Raw genomic sequence first — 16,518 nt, forward strand, 5'->3', positions numbered from 1 at the left:
AGTTAGTTAACTTTTTTCATTAAATAGCTGTAACTGTTTACAACAAGCATCCAGTAATTTTCAGTGGTGATGTAGAATCAGCCTTGGTGTGGTAATGGATATTTTCTTTCACAGAAAAGTTAACTGTGTGCCTACAGTGGTCTTTTTGTTGCAATTTAATAACTTATCTAGATAATGCACAGCATAGCTCGTGCTCTATGTTTCATCTGAATGTTTTATTGTATGTAAGAGTCTATGATAGTCATTTAGACTACAGACCAGTTGCCCTGGGAACTGAACACACTGCAGCTAAAGGAGACACATGCAATTAGACAAAACACAATCAAAAAAAGAAAACATCTTTACCAATTTGACAACACATACTGTATGCAGCATAGGTGTTTAGCAGATGTCTGCAAACATATCTGACAATGCAATGAGATTGTTTAAATTGAAATAAACTTAAATTGACCATTTTCCAACACCTTTGATAAGTTGTCAATTTCAGCAGGTTTCTGTATTTGGTTGCATTGTCTGAATTGTCTGTGTTTTGCAGCATACGTGTTGTTAAATTTGTCAATGTGTTTCTCAGTTTGCCTGTATTTGGTCTATTTGCATGTGTTTTCTTACATTGCAACATCTTGAGTTCTCAGAGCCACCACAAATGTAGCAGCAAGGGACCACACATGCTACATGTTCAAAGACTGCTTTTTAAGTTAATGAGTTAATGAATGGACTTGAAAGTTACCTGATCTGCCATCTCGCTGGAAGTCCACATGGTACCACTCCCCATCATTAACTTTCTTATTGACTGCCTTGGTCTTTGTGGTTCCTGAGCCCATGTCCAGCAGCAGGTACAGATGGCCATCAAGCATCTCAATGGCAAAGAAGTCCACCTTGAGAGTCTGGGGACTCTTGGAATCCTTCGGCTGCTGCTTAGGCTTGCCATGGCTGAAGAGGAGAAGGCCGTTAGGCTCTGTGGTGCGGAAGTCAAAGGAGATGGAGCCTGTCTTCTTAGCGTTCCACTTGTTGAGGATGATAAAAGACTCCGGCGTCTCGAACGTGATGGGGTCCAAAGTGGCCACATTCTCGCACTTGAAGGCCACAGTACCATGGATCTTCATCTTGGGATCACCGAGCTTGGCCAGCCTGGACAGCTCAAGTCTCACGTCGTTGTTTTTGTACACAACCTGAATTGTGAGTAGAGAAAGAAAGTCAATTCTACAATTATACATTAAGTTAAATATCTCACCTACAAAGTGAAAGATTCTTCGACTGTTGAATGTAAATGTTGAATAATTCTGATGTATTACTGCTTTCTAAAATTAATTAAATGGATCCGTCAAACAGCAGTTGTCCATGTGACATTTCACCCCCTCAGGATAGTGTGTCATAAGCAGGGCTAGCATGGCTCAACACTTGGTAATCTTTTTCCCACTGCACCTATGCGTGAGGAACCGTATTCACATGGCACCAAAGGTCATGTGAAGCTTTCACAACACACAGTGTGCTGGGTGAAGTGTGAATAGTTGAGACATCCATTTTAACTTTTAGCATCAGTGTCAACTAAAGGGAGAGACAGCCTCACTTTAAAAGGCAATGGTGATAATGGTGGGAGAAAATGATTCTATCAGGTAGCATCTCCTGGGATTGTATGTGAAAAGTGAGGTGGAGAGTGATAAAATCTAAACTGCTGCCTTGATTGCAGGTGTGGAGTAAAATGCTGATTAAGGCCCCTTTTGAAGCCTGTGATTAGAATTAAAGTGGGCAGATGATGGATATGCCTCTCTAAAGCAAATTTAAAATGAGTGCATGCGCATACACATGCACACGGTGACATTCAGTATACTGTATAATTTAGAAAATTGATGAAATGCAAAACTCTTCATATTTTTATGCACAAACCCTCATATCAATACCAGTTTATTTTCTTAGGCACTGTAAACCAGACAGCGTTTGGCATCAGAGTGCTTAACTAAATGAAGTTCATTAGCGCTGTGACCTTTGAGATGCAAAGTGCTATAGAGCTAAGTCACAGAAGTGACAGACAGTAGCAGCCCATAACAAAGAATGAACTATAATGTCATTAGAGTACCAATTAACAATGGATAAGAATCATTATCACATGGTACAGCCTAAGTATCAACTGACCAATTTGCCAACCTGATCATTTTTATTCACTGCTGTGTATGAAACTCATCTTTAATCTAATGTTTCATAGTTATATAAAGGCAGCGTATGAGTCATATTAAATTCTGCTTGTGAAGTATCTTCACACTATTGATCATAACATATCTCTAAAGACTAAGAAGAAGAAGAAGTAGCTGCAATGTTTGTGTGTGTGTGTATATGTGTGTGTTTGTGGGTGGGGTTCCGCACGCAACACTTTGTAATTGGCAACAGTCTTGAAAAAAATTAGAGACAACCATAACCTCGTCATTATCCAATCTCCGTAATGAAAGAGTATCTAGTGTAAGTGCAGCTGTAATAGCAGGAGACGCTCTGTCTTGGTACATCCAATTTCCATATGAGAAACTAATTAACATTTCGGTTAATGTCAAAACTTTTTCATTAAAACATCAGTGTGGTCATGATATTTCAAAATTACCTTACCAAGAAAGTACACAAACACATTTCAAGTGTTTTAAAAAATGGGTCAATCAAAGCAAATATTATGAAGACAATAAACAATTTAAACAAGGCTGTCAATATGCCATGCAGAGGGATATAGGAGAAGCTAATGTTTAACAACTACCCACAAGCCAACTCAATGATCTCTTCCACACTGTTCTAGCACTAGTGATTGGTAGACAAGGTTATCAAGTGACAGATACCCTCATTTTATGCATGTATTTACATAATAAAAAAGAGTAATAGTGAATCTATTTTGCTTTCAACAGAACAATCAAATGAGTTACAGCTGTGGAAAACACAGACCATGTCCTTATTTGTTGTCATGCTAACCGTTCACCTGAAAACAGGAACACCTCCGATGGGATTGCATTTGCATGGCACATTATGTTTATCACTGAGTCAGATCTACTGTGTCTAACTGTTCAGGTAGATGGAGCTCATAGCACTGCATCCGAATTAGGCAAGCTCAGGCTTAGTTTCTTGTAAATGCTTTGTGACTGACTGTATCAGACTGCATTTAATTGCAAGGAAAACAGGAAACAGATAATGGCAGGCTTTTATTCCCACATCTTTATCTAAAAACCTATACAGTACATTCTGACTGAGAGCCAAAAGGAACTTTTTAAAGATTTCATGGAAACAGAATTGGAATAAAAAGGTAATTTGACAAGAATCTCCTGTCACAAGAAATAATGTAAAAAGAAGTAAAGAAATAAAAGATGGTATTTCTGCCAGCTGGAGTTTAGTCATGTAGACTAAAGGTGCAACAGATACAGCCAATAAACCCAAATCATTCTTTAACTTCAAGACAAAGGGCACCTTTCAGAGCCAAAAGAGCTTTGGTCTGAGCTACAACTGGTGCTGCACTAGTAGTGCTGCACTAATTTGTCATCAAGCTAGGGCTGTGACAACTGAGCTATTACTGCACCACCGTTTGTTTTCCTATCAGAACCAACAGGCAGTCGTGGCAGCTCAGACTCAAATCTGCACACAGAATGCTGCAACAAGCCACTTCGGAACATGCCATCAATCAGCGCACTGGCTGTTAAATTGTCGCTCATATGTTATCACGACATACACAGAAGATGACCTGAGCAAGGCTTCTGTTTACTTCAGCAAGCTGAATAAGATGATGCAGAGAGCTTATCAATGTACTAACAATGTCAAGAACAAATTAAAAGGCAAGTAAATGAAACTAACTATTGATTTTACAGTGTATGGGCTTTTTTGTATTGACATCTACATTGTCTAGTAAAACTTAATAATAAATAATAAATGACCCTAGGAGGAAATTTTATCTTTCTTATATCTCCTGGGTACAATCAGCTATGCAACATATTTTTAAATTTTTAAGCAATTCAGTACCTCTCAAGATATTGAGTTGTGGTTAGGCTGACCAAAAGCTTAGGATGCCCCAATCCTATTACCGTAGTCACCACATCTGCAGCACCTCAGATAGATTTAGTTAACTAAGACACCCACTTATCAACAAGGCCTGTAATGAGCTTGACCGTGGCGTGTGGACATGTGGTCCACGCCCGACCTGCTCATTAAACAGAGCTGCCTCAGACCTCTCCGAGAGGTTCACTGAGGGGGGCAGCCCGCGCTTGAAGTAAGAGACAAAATGTAGGACAGAATAGGAGCAAGAGAAGGTCCATAAAAGAAAAAAGGGGGGAGACGTGTAGAAGGGAAAACAGCTTTTGAAATCAAAAGATAAATGAACGGATTATTTTGCAGTACTTTGGAGATTTGCCTGGTGGATATCTTTGTATATCCCTGGTGGCTCCTGAAGTAAATGGTTAAGGTCAGAAACCCTATTAACCAGCAAAAATAAAAAATAATACCATACAGCTTAAAGTGAAAGGTATAACTTATGAACGCTCTGGTGGAGAAATTACCTTTTGCTCTCCCTCCCTTGCTTCATCTCTGGGGATAATGCGTAGACTACATACATACTCCTAGAATACTAGAACAAATAAGGAAACGGGCAAGTGACAAATGACATATTGTAAGTCATGAGCCACATTCGAAGGGCCCATTATGCCAGGTAGCATCCGAGATATAAACTGCTGAATTCAATACATCACCTTGGAGCGTATATGTCAAACACTGATGTGCATTTCTGCACCTTGTTTTGTGCTCAGTTTTTTCAAGATGAGGGTTATAAATCAGTTTCACATTTCTAGCACTTTAAAGTTAAATAGACATACTACTACTTTCGACAGCATCACACATAATAGTAATAAGGTTAGTCATTAGGTAAGTGGTCTGAGATATGACAATTCAACTGTCTGATCTCAGGATCACTGCTGCTCTTTGAAGTCCACCTGATGGCTTAATTAAGCCTTTGGTAAATGTCCCTCTAAGACAGAGTCCTGCACGTGCAGTAATGTGGTACACCACACCCCTCAATGTGTACGTGTGTGTGTGTAGACACATGTGTATAACATTATGAGTGCACTGAGGGGGCGGTAGAGGAAAAATAAAGTTTGTGAGTGAGTATATGAGGAAAAGAGGAGAAACAAACTAAAGAAAAGTGTAAATGATGAGACAGGATCAGTGTGTGGGTGGAAGGGCCTGTTTTGGTGTCCTAAGGTGAAGCCAGTCATATCCTGCACACCCACCAGCCCCAGAGTGCACACAAAAGTGGTGTTTACCTCCTTGAGGCAGCCCATGAAGTTGTTGCTAACCGGAGATCCGGGAAGGTCAGCTGTGCTAGGACTCCCTCCAACATAGAAAAAGTCATCAGAGCCTAGCATGGTGTAGTCTTCTTGTGTATATCCCGTGGTGGTCAGAATCCCATCCACGGATATTGTTACCTAGACAACAAAACACAGGGAAAGGACACGCTATACTCAGACAGCCTATGTACTGCAATGGTGTTGCCTTTCCTTCTTGTTGTCTATGACAGACTTCCTTATATGTTTTTTTTTTCTGAAACCCATTTTCATGTCTGTTTTCATTGTCTTTTTTCTTGTTTCTTATTATTATTTTGACCAGTTAGTTGATTAGTTGGAAGACTGCAAGCCTTCAAAGGAATGCTATTCTACTTAGAGAGTTAGTGAACTGCCCATACTACAGTGTTAGTATTGCCCCTACAGCAACTTAAAAGTACTTTAGCAGACACAAAAATGGTGTTAGTAGAATGTTATCTAGGTTAGTTTAACTATTAATTCCATATTAGTATGTCCAGTAGTTCTCCAAAATAAATCAAAACGTGCCAGTAGGTTAGAGAGGGAGCACATGCTCTGAAAAGCACAATCACCTTTTAGTATAGGACAATGACTGGGGGTATTAGACAAAAAAATTACATGCATGCATTTGTCTTTTCTTTTTGATTACGAGCATACAAAAAGAAAATATTCCAAAAGTCTTGACTGGGATACGGAATCAGTATTTTGACACACGGTGTCAGATGCATGCAAAAGCTCATGGACACTACAAAACCACAAAAAGAAGAAGAAAGAACCAGAGAAGCACCAATGACAAACACAGCTCAACTGTCACAATCATGTTGGCAAATGGGCAGTGTGACATTTGCAACACGTAGTCAAGTGCATGCCATGCAAAGTGAATGGGGATACAACTGGCTGAGCCAAAGAGCATCAGGCCAGCCAGACAGGAGAGGGTCCTCATTATTAACCACAGCTTGATGCAAAAGGCTCGAAATGATGCTCCTAAAAGGGTGGATCAAACAGAATTGGACAGGAAACAAGTGAAATAAAGAGGGTGAAACCAATGAATGAACCAAAAAATTAAAAAGGATTCGAAAAGTAAGCAGAAGAGTACCAACCGCAATTTCCCTTTTTTTGTAAATGACGTCTACAGTAAAAAAAGAAAGAAAAGAAACACACGGCAAACCCAAACTAAGAAACAATTAGAATGATATCTACCGAACAATGTAGTTTGTTTACCATAGCGTGTCCAATGCCTGAGTGCTTTGTGGAAAAGGGGGGAGAAAGGAAATTAAAAACTGTGAACAGAATAACGATTGTTACTCAAATAATATATGATGGTCAATACTGTTAGTACATTGTTAAACGGCAAAACCATACTGGTTAGTAGAATGACACATTCCATGAATGATGTTAGTTAGTTTCCAAAGCATGTTAGTAACATAGAGAAAAAGGGCAAAATAAGTTTAACAAGAAAAAAGCAGACCAAGGAAATAACAAGAATGCTCCACAGGAGGTGCCAGAGCTCAACCAGTGACTCCCTAAGTTCCTCATGGTGTATCTGCACCATGCTCTTTATGTGACCATACTGTTCAGTAGCAGAAAAAACTCCCTTACCCATGTCCTCACAAAAGGTTATGATTGACAGACATCAAATGGTTCATAAGAAAGAATGCCTAAAGCACATCAGTTGACCCTCTTTAACAAAGTCCCAAGTTCAAGACCATTTTATTTCTTTTATTGGTACCAGTATTTGCCCTCTTTTGTACTTGGTTTTAGGCCTGAGACCAATCCAGTGTATCACACTTTCCGGCGCTCATACAATACTGTACCTCCGTTTGGTCTTATTGATGAACTTTAGGATCACTTTACTGCAATGAGACAAAGCAAAGAAGACCCTGACACAGAATGAGGAGGATGGCAAATTTGATTCCCCCGCAGAGCATGCACTCAATATGCTTGGTTTTCTTTCACAATTTGAATGCAGTGAATGTTCAAGCTGGCCAAATCCTTAGGTTTGCCAATAATCAATTTGCTGATTATGCAAAAGAAGCAGCTTTGGTACTGAGGTGAAGAGAAATGTTTCCCACCAAATGAGCAGGGACGGATCTAGAGATGTTGTATTAATGATGTGTTTGTAAGGCTTTGAGTTACTGTCCCTAAAAACCTTATGAAGTATTATATGTAGGTACAAATACTTTGTTCAATATTGTATGGTAAATAGAAAGAAATGTGTGCCGTTCCATTTATCACAGGCTAAACAGTTGAACGTGTTGCTGCATGCTTGCTAGGCAAATTTGAAATGCTAAAGTCGTTTTTTTAGACCACAGTTTACATAAGGGCATTAAAAGCATCCACTTATCGCCATGACCCCGCACCACCTGCTGAACCTAACCCTAACTCAACTCTAACCTTGACATACTCCAGTCCAATCCAATATGTCTTTACCTTGCTTCTGAAGAGACAATGCTGGCTTTGGCAAGTAATCTGCACAAACCACATGGGATCTCAACCTACTAATTGTCTAGACAGACTTCTTGTAGCGGCATCAGTGGATTTTTCTCAGAATGATGTGAAAGACCAACGACGGAAATCAGGCCGGTCTGCCTTTTTCTGTTACTGTCGCTCCCATTGACGAACCCATTTTCTGGATGGTTGTGCAGGTAGTACAGAGTGTATCTGTGCCTTGACCACATTGTAGGCATTTGGGTTCCTCATAGAGATCCCCAGCCAGAAAGCATATTGTTTACACACTACACTGTAGTTTTTTTTGTCTACTTCCTGGTCCTTAAGAAGACCAGGGATATGAGAGCCCTCTTGGATTTACATATGCTAAATCCATGGTTAGTGCAAGTTCCCACTGTTGCAGTTGGTACAGCCAAGTGACTGATTTACTGCAATCAACCTGAAAGAAAGAACAATATTTTCTCGTTGCCATGTTTCCTTGACAGAGATGATTCCCCGAATTTTGTTTAGTGGGAGTATGAATATCACAAGTTAGAACTGATCACAGGCTTCTCATGTGTTATTGCCAGGGGATTTTCTTTCACCAGGGTAATACTTTGGGTTAGTTCCCAGAGTTGGAACTGTTTTCAATCAGATTACAATCATCAGTCAACTGTAAGAGGAGTCCCTTCAGTCTCAGTAAACAGGTGCTGTACTGCTGTAAGTGGAGCTAGATTCTTGGACCAGAGCCTCTGAAAACCAGATGAACAGCGATTGTGGAAACACAGTAGAGTACAGAGGCCCACACATCACTGGCCTAGCTATAAATGGCACAAGACACTTGTAGCACCTTGGGTTAGATCCCAAATGCCACATGTCCAAATCATTCTTCCACCTATGGCCAATCAGGCCCTAGAGTACTGGAGGAAACCCCATACGCAGTTGTAATAGACCCCCTGGACAGAGCGAGTCATAAAACATCAACCTACTGTAAAGCAGTAATCGGGATCCTACTAGAGTTGTGGCAACTTTTAGCCAGCAGGGATGTGAAATTCCAACCAGCAACTGACTCAGTGGTGGCTTACATCAATTGACATCAGAGAGCTAGTAGTTTCCACTGAGAACGTGTTGATGTGTGCCTCAGCAAGTCTTTGGTCTCTTCAGATTGCTTCATGGGTCCAACAGACTGGCACTGTTGTTATCTCCAAGGACAGTTTGCCACTAGCAGAATACCAGCTGCATCCTGACACCATTTAGTATATGTTGGCCTGGTACAAATCAGTAGTAAATCTTTTTGCAACGTGACAAACATTCAATGACCTCTATAGCTTCACTCTTGCCAGGACAATCTGTCCCCTGCAGGTGCCCATGCTCTATGGCCAAAGGCTCTGCTTTACACCTTTCATTCATCCCATCTGATTTCTCTGCTCTCGTAGAGAATCAGGCAAGAACCAATTCTGTTGGTACCATGGCCAGTCCCCCATTCATGAGCAGTAATGCCACGGGCGAATGGCACTTTCTGATGTTCTCTGATGTTAACAAATGTAATTGCAACAAGCTGCTGAATAGCATTTCTACAGAAGTCAACTTTGTAAGTAATCTCGTAAATGTGCTCAAACATGTATGCATGTATGTCTAATGTTGATCTAATGTTCCTATTGACTAAATGTTTTAAAATACCTTTCTCTTACCTCATGAAACAATCCCTCAACAAGGATGTCAACCTTAATAGAAATGTGTGCTAAATCACTGTACTAAAATCTAAACAAGCACTGCCAATTGTTAAAGTTAAAACTTTTAAGTAAACATTTTTTTACTTAAATACTGATAACAATGAAAATTGTAGCTGCTTCTTAGGGTACACATATCATACAATGTATGTCAACGGTATTAACATTAAACCCAAATAAATATCATACTTCTCATTGTTGTCAAACATTTCAATGATTGCTTAACTACTGTTTTAAAGTAACGTCTTTCTTTTCTCCCTCAAACTGTAACTTAATTGAGGTCTTGATTCACATCTAGATGTCTCTGCTCATTTGTGGTTCTGTTTTATCCCCACCATACACCACCATGATTCAATTTAGCAATCTAATTACAATGTCTGGAAAAAATAATATATTGTATGATGGTAATGATTTAAGTGCATTTGTTTTGATTCATTTACTGAGTCTCTGCATCACCCTCTGTACTGTTACCTGACGTAGATTCCTTGTTACTTTGACATCATGCCAATCATTGTCATTAAATTTCCCATTGACTGGCTCCACAAGAGCTTCAAAGGCTCCAGACCCCAAATTAATGACGAGTGAGACAGCCCCATTTTTCAGTGCCAGGTTGACGTAATCAGCTGATTTGCCCGTGTGCAGCATCAGTCCATTCCTCTGTAGGGTTTTGAATGACAACGTGATTTCATCACTGTTGCATTGAATCGGGTTCAAGGACAAGTCGTAGCAGAAGAACTCCGATCCTTTGAAGGTTGCGACATACTCTTCTTTTCCTGCGGAGACAAAGAAAGAGAAATGTGTTGCATTAATATCTTGGCCTCTAGGGTGTCTGTTGGGAAGCTGTCAGAAAAAATGAGAAAGAATGTCTCAAAAACGTTGGATTAATAATAAACACACTGAAATAGGCTAGAGGTGGGAAGCTGAAACGTGATGGGAGGTGCATATTGAGATATGCTTACTAGCTTTCAAAGACCAGCTAGTACCTACCTCAGCCAGAGAACACAGCCGTGCAGACCAAAACACTGCATTAGGTCTTATCTATGATATGTCGCAATATATTTGAGCACCTACATGTACAGTACTAGACAACGGCTATTTGTTTGTTTGTTTTGCTATTTTTCATATGTCACACTAAGTAGGGGAACCTGTTACATAATGATGATGTACTCCAGCACTGATATCCCTGTCTAGCTTCTCTTTTCTCATGCTATTGTGTCTTTTTGATCAAGGCTGGGGATCAACAAGTAGTCGCTGCTACATCAACATGTAGTTGTAGGCTACAGCCGCCCTACATGGCAATTGTGAACATACATGTTCAGTATTCACAAACCGTATGCCCTCTTATGTAAATGCTAACAGAACTAATTTACACCAGTCTCATGAGAAGATTTGAGAATTGTTAACATCACGGCAACACCCCATTCACACACAATAATTAGCATCAAATAATATATGAAAGCACCCTTCGACCACATCACATAAAATTATATCCTGCTACGCATTTAAATCAATGATGTGATATGCAATACTGTCACCAGGTAATTTAAAGTTTACGCACACTCCTCAGCCAGCTTCACAGAGACACACACACACATTTAAAACAAACACCAACTGAGATATTTTTTTTACCTTTATGCAGATAAAAAGGACCGCAGTAGTAAACTGGATTTGGATTGCTGGAATGATATCTGTTCTAGCTTTGGTCTTCTTTGGAAAACCACAAGCAATGAAGCTATTCACTTTTGTTAGAGTTAACTTTGTCTTGACACTATATGAAATTTGATGTGAAAAATCTACACTATCAGTGAGGAAGAAATGAAACATTGACTCCTGTGACTTTGTAGAGGTGTCAATCAATGACTCTTTATTACGAATCAATATCTGTGGTATAAAGGTTTATCAATAAATTCTCACTTGTTTGTGATTCTCTTAAACCAAGAGTTGTACCGGCTCTCCTGTATTTATAACAGTATTTCTGACCAACTATCCAGCATACTCCCTGTGACTCCATGTGAACTCCTCCCACCATCAAAAGCACTCAATTAGTTCAGCTACATATGTCTCTCAATGCGCTCGAGCAAGTCTCCGCTCATCAGTCACCAGACATTCTCAAATATGGCAAGGGCTTGAAAGAGCAAAAATAACCTTGAGAAAAACCGTAACACTGTTAGTGTGAGATAAAAACAAAGTGGCACTGAGCATCAGAGGGTGATGCATGTGAACACCCATTAGAAAGCATTTAAAAACAGGTTTAGACAGATAACAAGCCATTAAAGCCACTAGCAGAAAATAAACCACCAAAACACAAATGGACCAAAGCATTCAATTATCATAAATAGAGAGCGCTACACATTTATATATGCTTGCCAAACAAGAAACACAAATGCACATACAAATATGTGAACACATGCTTGGAGTAGCATCCAGGCATGCATACAACAACACAACAAATAAAAGGGGTTGCTGTCCACAACGATTTGTCACCTCATTGATTCCCCCTTAAAGGCAGTATAGTGCACCTCTGGGAAAACTGCAAGGGGCCGTAATTGAAGTTGACTGGATCTCACCACTCTTTGGTCATTCCCTCAATGTCTGAGCCCCCCTATCAGTGAAAATGAGAGACCTTTACCCTCTTCACTAAACCCACCCATCCCCGCTCTACAAGCTCAGTGACCACATAACAAATAGAGCCAATAGTTTGGGGTCATTCTCATCTCTCTCCCTACACATCCCCATGCCTGCACTTCACAGTTAATTCCCTTAACCAGTGGAGAATGAATTGTGTGTGTACAGGCAGCAGGGCCGTTGTTAGGAATTTACAACACTTGGGGCTCAGCCCAGAGGCAGTTTCTCCTCAGAGAATCGTATTTCCATTCAAACACTGGCAGTCTGGTGCACTCTGATGTAAACATATGTAAGACTAAATGAAGCACAACAATTTGAGCATCAGTCTGCACTCAGCTGCAGTATATTTTGTCAAAAGAAAATGTGTTAAATCCAAAAACCATTCAGTTCATTTTATTTTATGCCTCACCTAATATAACTGAACGTGAGAGGATTGTTCTAATAACTAACTAACTTTTCTTTTTATTTACAAAGACATTGACACTGGCTAAGCATGACTTGTCAATCTTTAGACATTTAGCTTTTGGAGGCATTTCACCATCAAATGCTCAGCCAAGTCAAGTGTCAGGCCAAGCTAGCACTCAAACTTCCAGCTGGCCTCCAATGTTAGTCAGCTCACAAGCACACAGCTGGCTCCTTTTAGCTGCCTTTTCATATTTGGATAATAAACCACTCTTCTATGCAAAATAGGTTGTAGGTAAGTGCTAGGGAAGCATATACCCTGTAATTATCTTTGGCTGGTATAGTATTTTTTTGTCTTTGCCATCCATTTTCCAGGCCATGAAACCAAAATAAAGGTCAAATACTTTATAATTTTTGACCACTAGGGGAAAGAGACACAACGGCGGAGACACTCTAAAAGCGTTGCATCACAAAGCAAAGTTCAGCCCTACTCTAAGAACATTCACCTTTTTCATCTCAATGTAGGTTGCAGGCCTGATTTGTCACCTGAACTGCAGCTCTACTATGCTTTTTAGCTTCTTCGTGTTCGTAATAGTGTTGATTTAATGGCCCGCAAACTTTATTGTTCTGGTTCAGTCTCACTACTCTCATCAACCTCATTTCCAGCCACAGGTTTTTCCGCAAAAAAAAGCTCTCAACCGACTGCCCAAGTGATACATGCCCAGCACCAAACATCAGACAAACAAAGTTAGAAACTAGCTGGTGAACCACTGGTGAATTTAGCTACGAAGAGCCAAATAAGGAGATGGTGGAGAGAAAAGCAGAGCTAAATGGAGAGTGAACATTAGTCAACCATAAACATGACTCTAAATGAATGCTAATTTGTCTGCTGAACAACCTAGCATAACATGTCGTGTGTGATCTTCATCGTTAAAGAGCTCTGAAAACAGATTAGTCTTACTATAACACTAGCCTTGGCTTTGGCTATTATGCACCATAGTGTAAAATCAGCATAAGCTTGTTACGAGTGAGCTGAAAGCGGCTGCTTACACCATAATGCTTTGGCTCTAATAAAATACACTGTAAAATATTTTCTTTATTCTACTCTAATTACTTTTGGCCCGTGACTGGCAGTGCCCCAACCAAAAAGCAGACAATGGCCTAACTGTAGACAAATGCAGACAGCAGTGCCGGTTTGAACGATGGCGTGTAGCTAAACGCACACATGCCAAGTTTAAAGCAGGATCATGTAAAAACACTAACTGCTAAATCCACCATACCCCACCCCCTTGAGGAGTAAGCACATTCTGAAAGTAAAATCTGACATTTTGACAATTATCCCCTTTACATATGCCTAAAAGGGATAATGACTTCCACCTGAATTCACCTCATTAGGCTACTATAGCCTATGCAAAGGATGTCCTGAATATTTTGTGCATTCAGTGTATAATTTGTGAGCCTTGAAAGGACGACAACGCAATGGTGAGCAGTGGTGTACCTGTGTGTGCGTTTCTTTCAGAAACAAGATCACAGCAGACATAGAAACCTGCAGGTTATGTGTTACTCAGATGTGTCATTTTTTGTAGTAAAAAAAAAAAGACTTGATCTTGAAGAAGTCTACTGTGTTGTCAATGTGTTGCCCTGGGTATTTGGGTGTGTCCCACTTGTCTCTCTGGGCTGTCCTATGGTCTAGAGTGAATCAAGCACCTTCATGCCCTTGAGTCATGACACTGAATGGGAACATGGATAAGAGCCAACTCCTTCAGTCTGTTTTTTGGGAAGAGAGGACAGAAAAAGACACAAAAGTGTAGCTCCTAGGGAAAGCCATAAATATACACATAAGTAAAAAGTCTAGTGTTCTGTAATTCAAACCCCTTTTGAACAAAAACAAGGTATCATTGGCTTCATCAACACCCAATTTACACCAAGATGTTCAAGTTGTTAAATTCACCATTAGCAGAACATATTTTAAATAGCATGTGCCTTTTCTTTTCTTAGTTTTATCAGTAAATATCACTGTGCTTTCTCCCATAATCTCCTCTGAATTTAGGATTGCCATTGCCATATAAATAATTGTTAATCAATAGCATGTAATTGTTATTGCCATTCAGGAACCTCATTCTCTATGGTCACATTACATTTGTGGTTGTGGTGCAGAACTAACTACCCATATAGATGGAAGTAATACAATTATTCGCCACTCAAATTAAATTAGTGTCACAAAGAGTCAAAGAGCTATGGTGTGGCATGAAGCTTCCACAAACAGCTAGGTATACGTGTGCACTGCAGAAATAGAGGAGCCAGCATAAATGTCTCCAACGTATAATTTAAACCTCAGTTAAAAGAAGCTGAATATGTAGAACCAAATCGTTCATTTATTATGAAGCACCAAGGGGCCATAAGCAGGAGCATATGTACAGCAGTGCCAGCATGTGACTGAGCGACCAGGAGGCTCCTCATCAGTCACTTTGCTCTGACACTAATCTGGCATCTGCTACTCTATGGCTGCTTTTTAAATTAGCTTGCACCCAGGGGAGCACGACGCCTGTCAACATCAAATCATGACACAAGAGTCTGAAACAGACTCAGCAGGATATGAGAAAAATTACCTGTGAAATGAACGTCAGGGGTAGCTTTAATTTTAACTATCATTATTCCAATCGTTAACATTTTTGACCAGATGATACATTTCTCAAAGGTGCAGAGACAGGGTAAAGGTGAAATGATGGAAAATTATAGATAATAGATATTTATCATTTCAAATACAAACACTGTATTGTTCCTAACATGTTTTAGGTTGCTGAAACCATTTCACGCATATTGCATTAAAAACATTCAGCTAATATCATCATTATGAGAAAGACATGCAGTGACAACAGAGACATTGTAAGGGGCTGGAGCAGTGGGTATATTATAATAGGCATTGCTAAAACAGACACACTAATTATGTTGCCCATCTCCAATGGTGTCTTCTTGTTCATGACATGTCCCCAGCATTAACTGTGACTAACTCTACATCACTGTTTCCCTGTCAGAGATCTCACTAACACCCACCCTCCTGGCACCACTAGAAATACCCTTCTTCAGCTCTCAGTAACAAGCTGAAGTAAAAAGAGCTTGTTGTGCTACACTCTGTTTTCTAAGGTTCAGAAGAAGTTCACAGTTCTGGGAAGAAGAAAAAAAAACTTCCAAAGTAGCACCTGTGGATTTTTTAAGGACTAGATGTACCATAAATAAAATAGGATGCTAAAGCCATGCAATGGGGAGACCACAGTTGTTTAATCGTCTGTGGCAAGGCTCTCTGACTGACACTGGATTTCACTCTGTTCCCATTCACTCTCTGTTTCCATGTTTGACTGGCAGCCTATTAAAATGATACAGAAGTTAGTGTCTGACAGCCTATTAAAAATGATAGGAAGTTAGCGTCATGAAGCCGGCCTAAGCCTCTTACGTTATGACAGAGAGGAGAGTTTCTGAAGTGCTGCATTCTTCGAGAACATATTTTATTACGTGATTATTACACCATTCAGAAAGACTTAATAAAGTGTCTCAAACTGCTCTCTGCTTGCAAGGTAGGCGTTCCTAATTCATTGTTTGCTGTGTTTCATATCAATTCTCGTTAATATCTGCAATAAAAATGTAATCTCCGTGAGGCGGATTGTTTTTGTTGCCGAGAGTGTAGACAGAGCAGCAGGAATGGGCGAGAAAGCCTCAATTAGCTCAGTTAAATGTACCCAGGCATTCAAATGAAGGAGTCAGCATGTGCGGATGTGTGTGAGCTTACACATACCAAGTTCTGTCAGACACCATACTGTGCAAGCTTAACGTACACTGTCATTTAGATTCACAGTATGAAGGACGTCTTGCTGCGCTCTAAGAGAGTGCCCTCCCCCCGTTATTAGGCACTTATTAGAACATGAGTCTTTCAAGGTGTCTATCAATTTGTGTGCAAAGAAAAAATGTGTGTTTGTGTGTACTTTTATGTCTTTTATATGATATTTTATTTAAACTAGTGCAGTGCCCGTAGG

The 16,518-nt window shown here is 39.9% G+C and overlaps 1 protein-coding gene across 1 annotated transcript in view; it reads right to left on the minus strand.

Annotated features, from left to right (window-relative positions):
* The window catches only part of LOC118329748 (neurexin-1a-like), a 244,810-nt gene that overhangs the window by 153,351 nt on the left and 74,941 nt on the right, over window positions 1-16,518 (minus strand). Inside the window, exons 6-8 of the mRNA XM_035664025.1 lie at window positions 9,935-10,236; window positions 5,271-5,432; window positions 728-1,169 (exon numbers count right to left, since the gene is read on the minus strand). Coding sequence (XP_035519918.1) covers window positions 728-1,169; window positions 5,271-5,432; window positions 9,935-10,236 — 906 coding nt within the window. The remainder of the gene's footprint in view (window positions 1-727; window positions 1,170-5,270; window positions 5,433-9,934; window positions 10,237-16,518) is intronic.

The sequence above is a fragment of the Morone saxatilis genome, unplaced genomic scaffold (assembly GCF_004916995.1).
Source record: "Morone saxatilis isolate NCDOM2014 unplaced genomic scaffold, NCSU_SB_2.0 Contig19, whole genome shotgun sequence".
Lineage (NCBI taxonomy): Eukaryota > Metazoa > Chordata > Actinopteri > Moronidae > Morone > Morone saxatilis.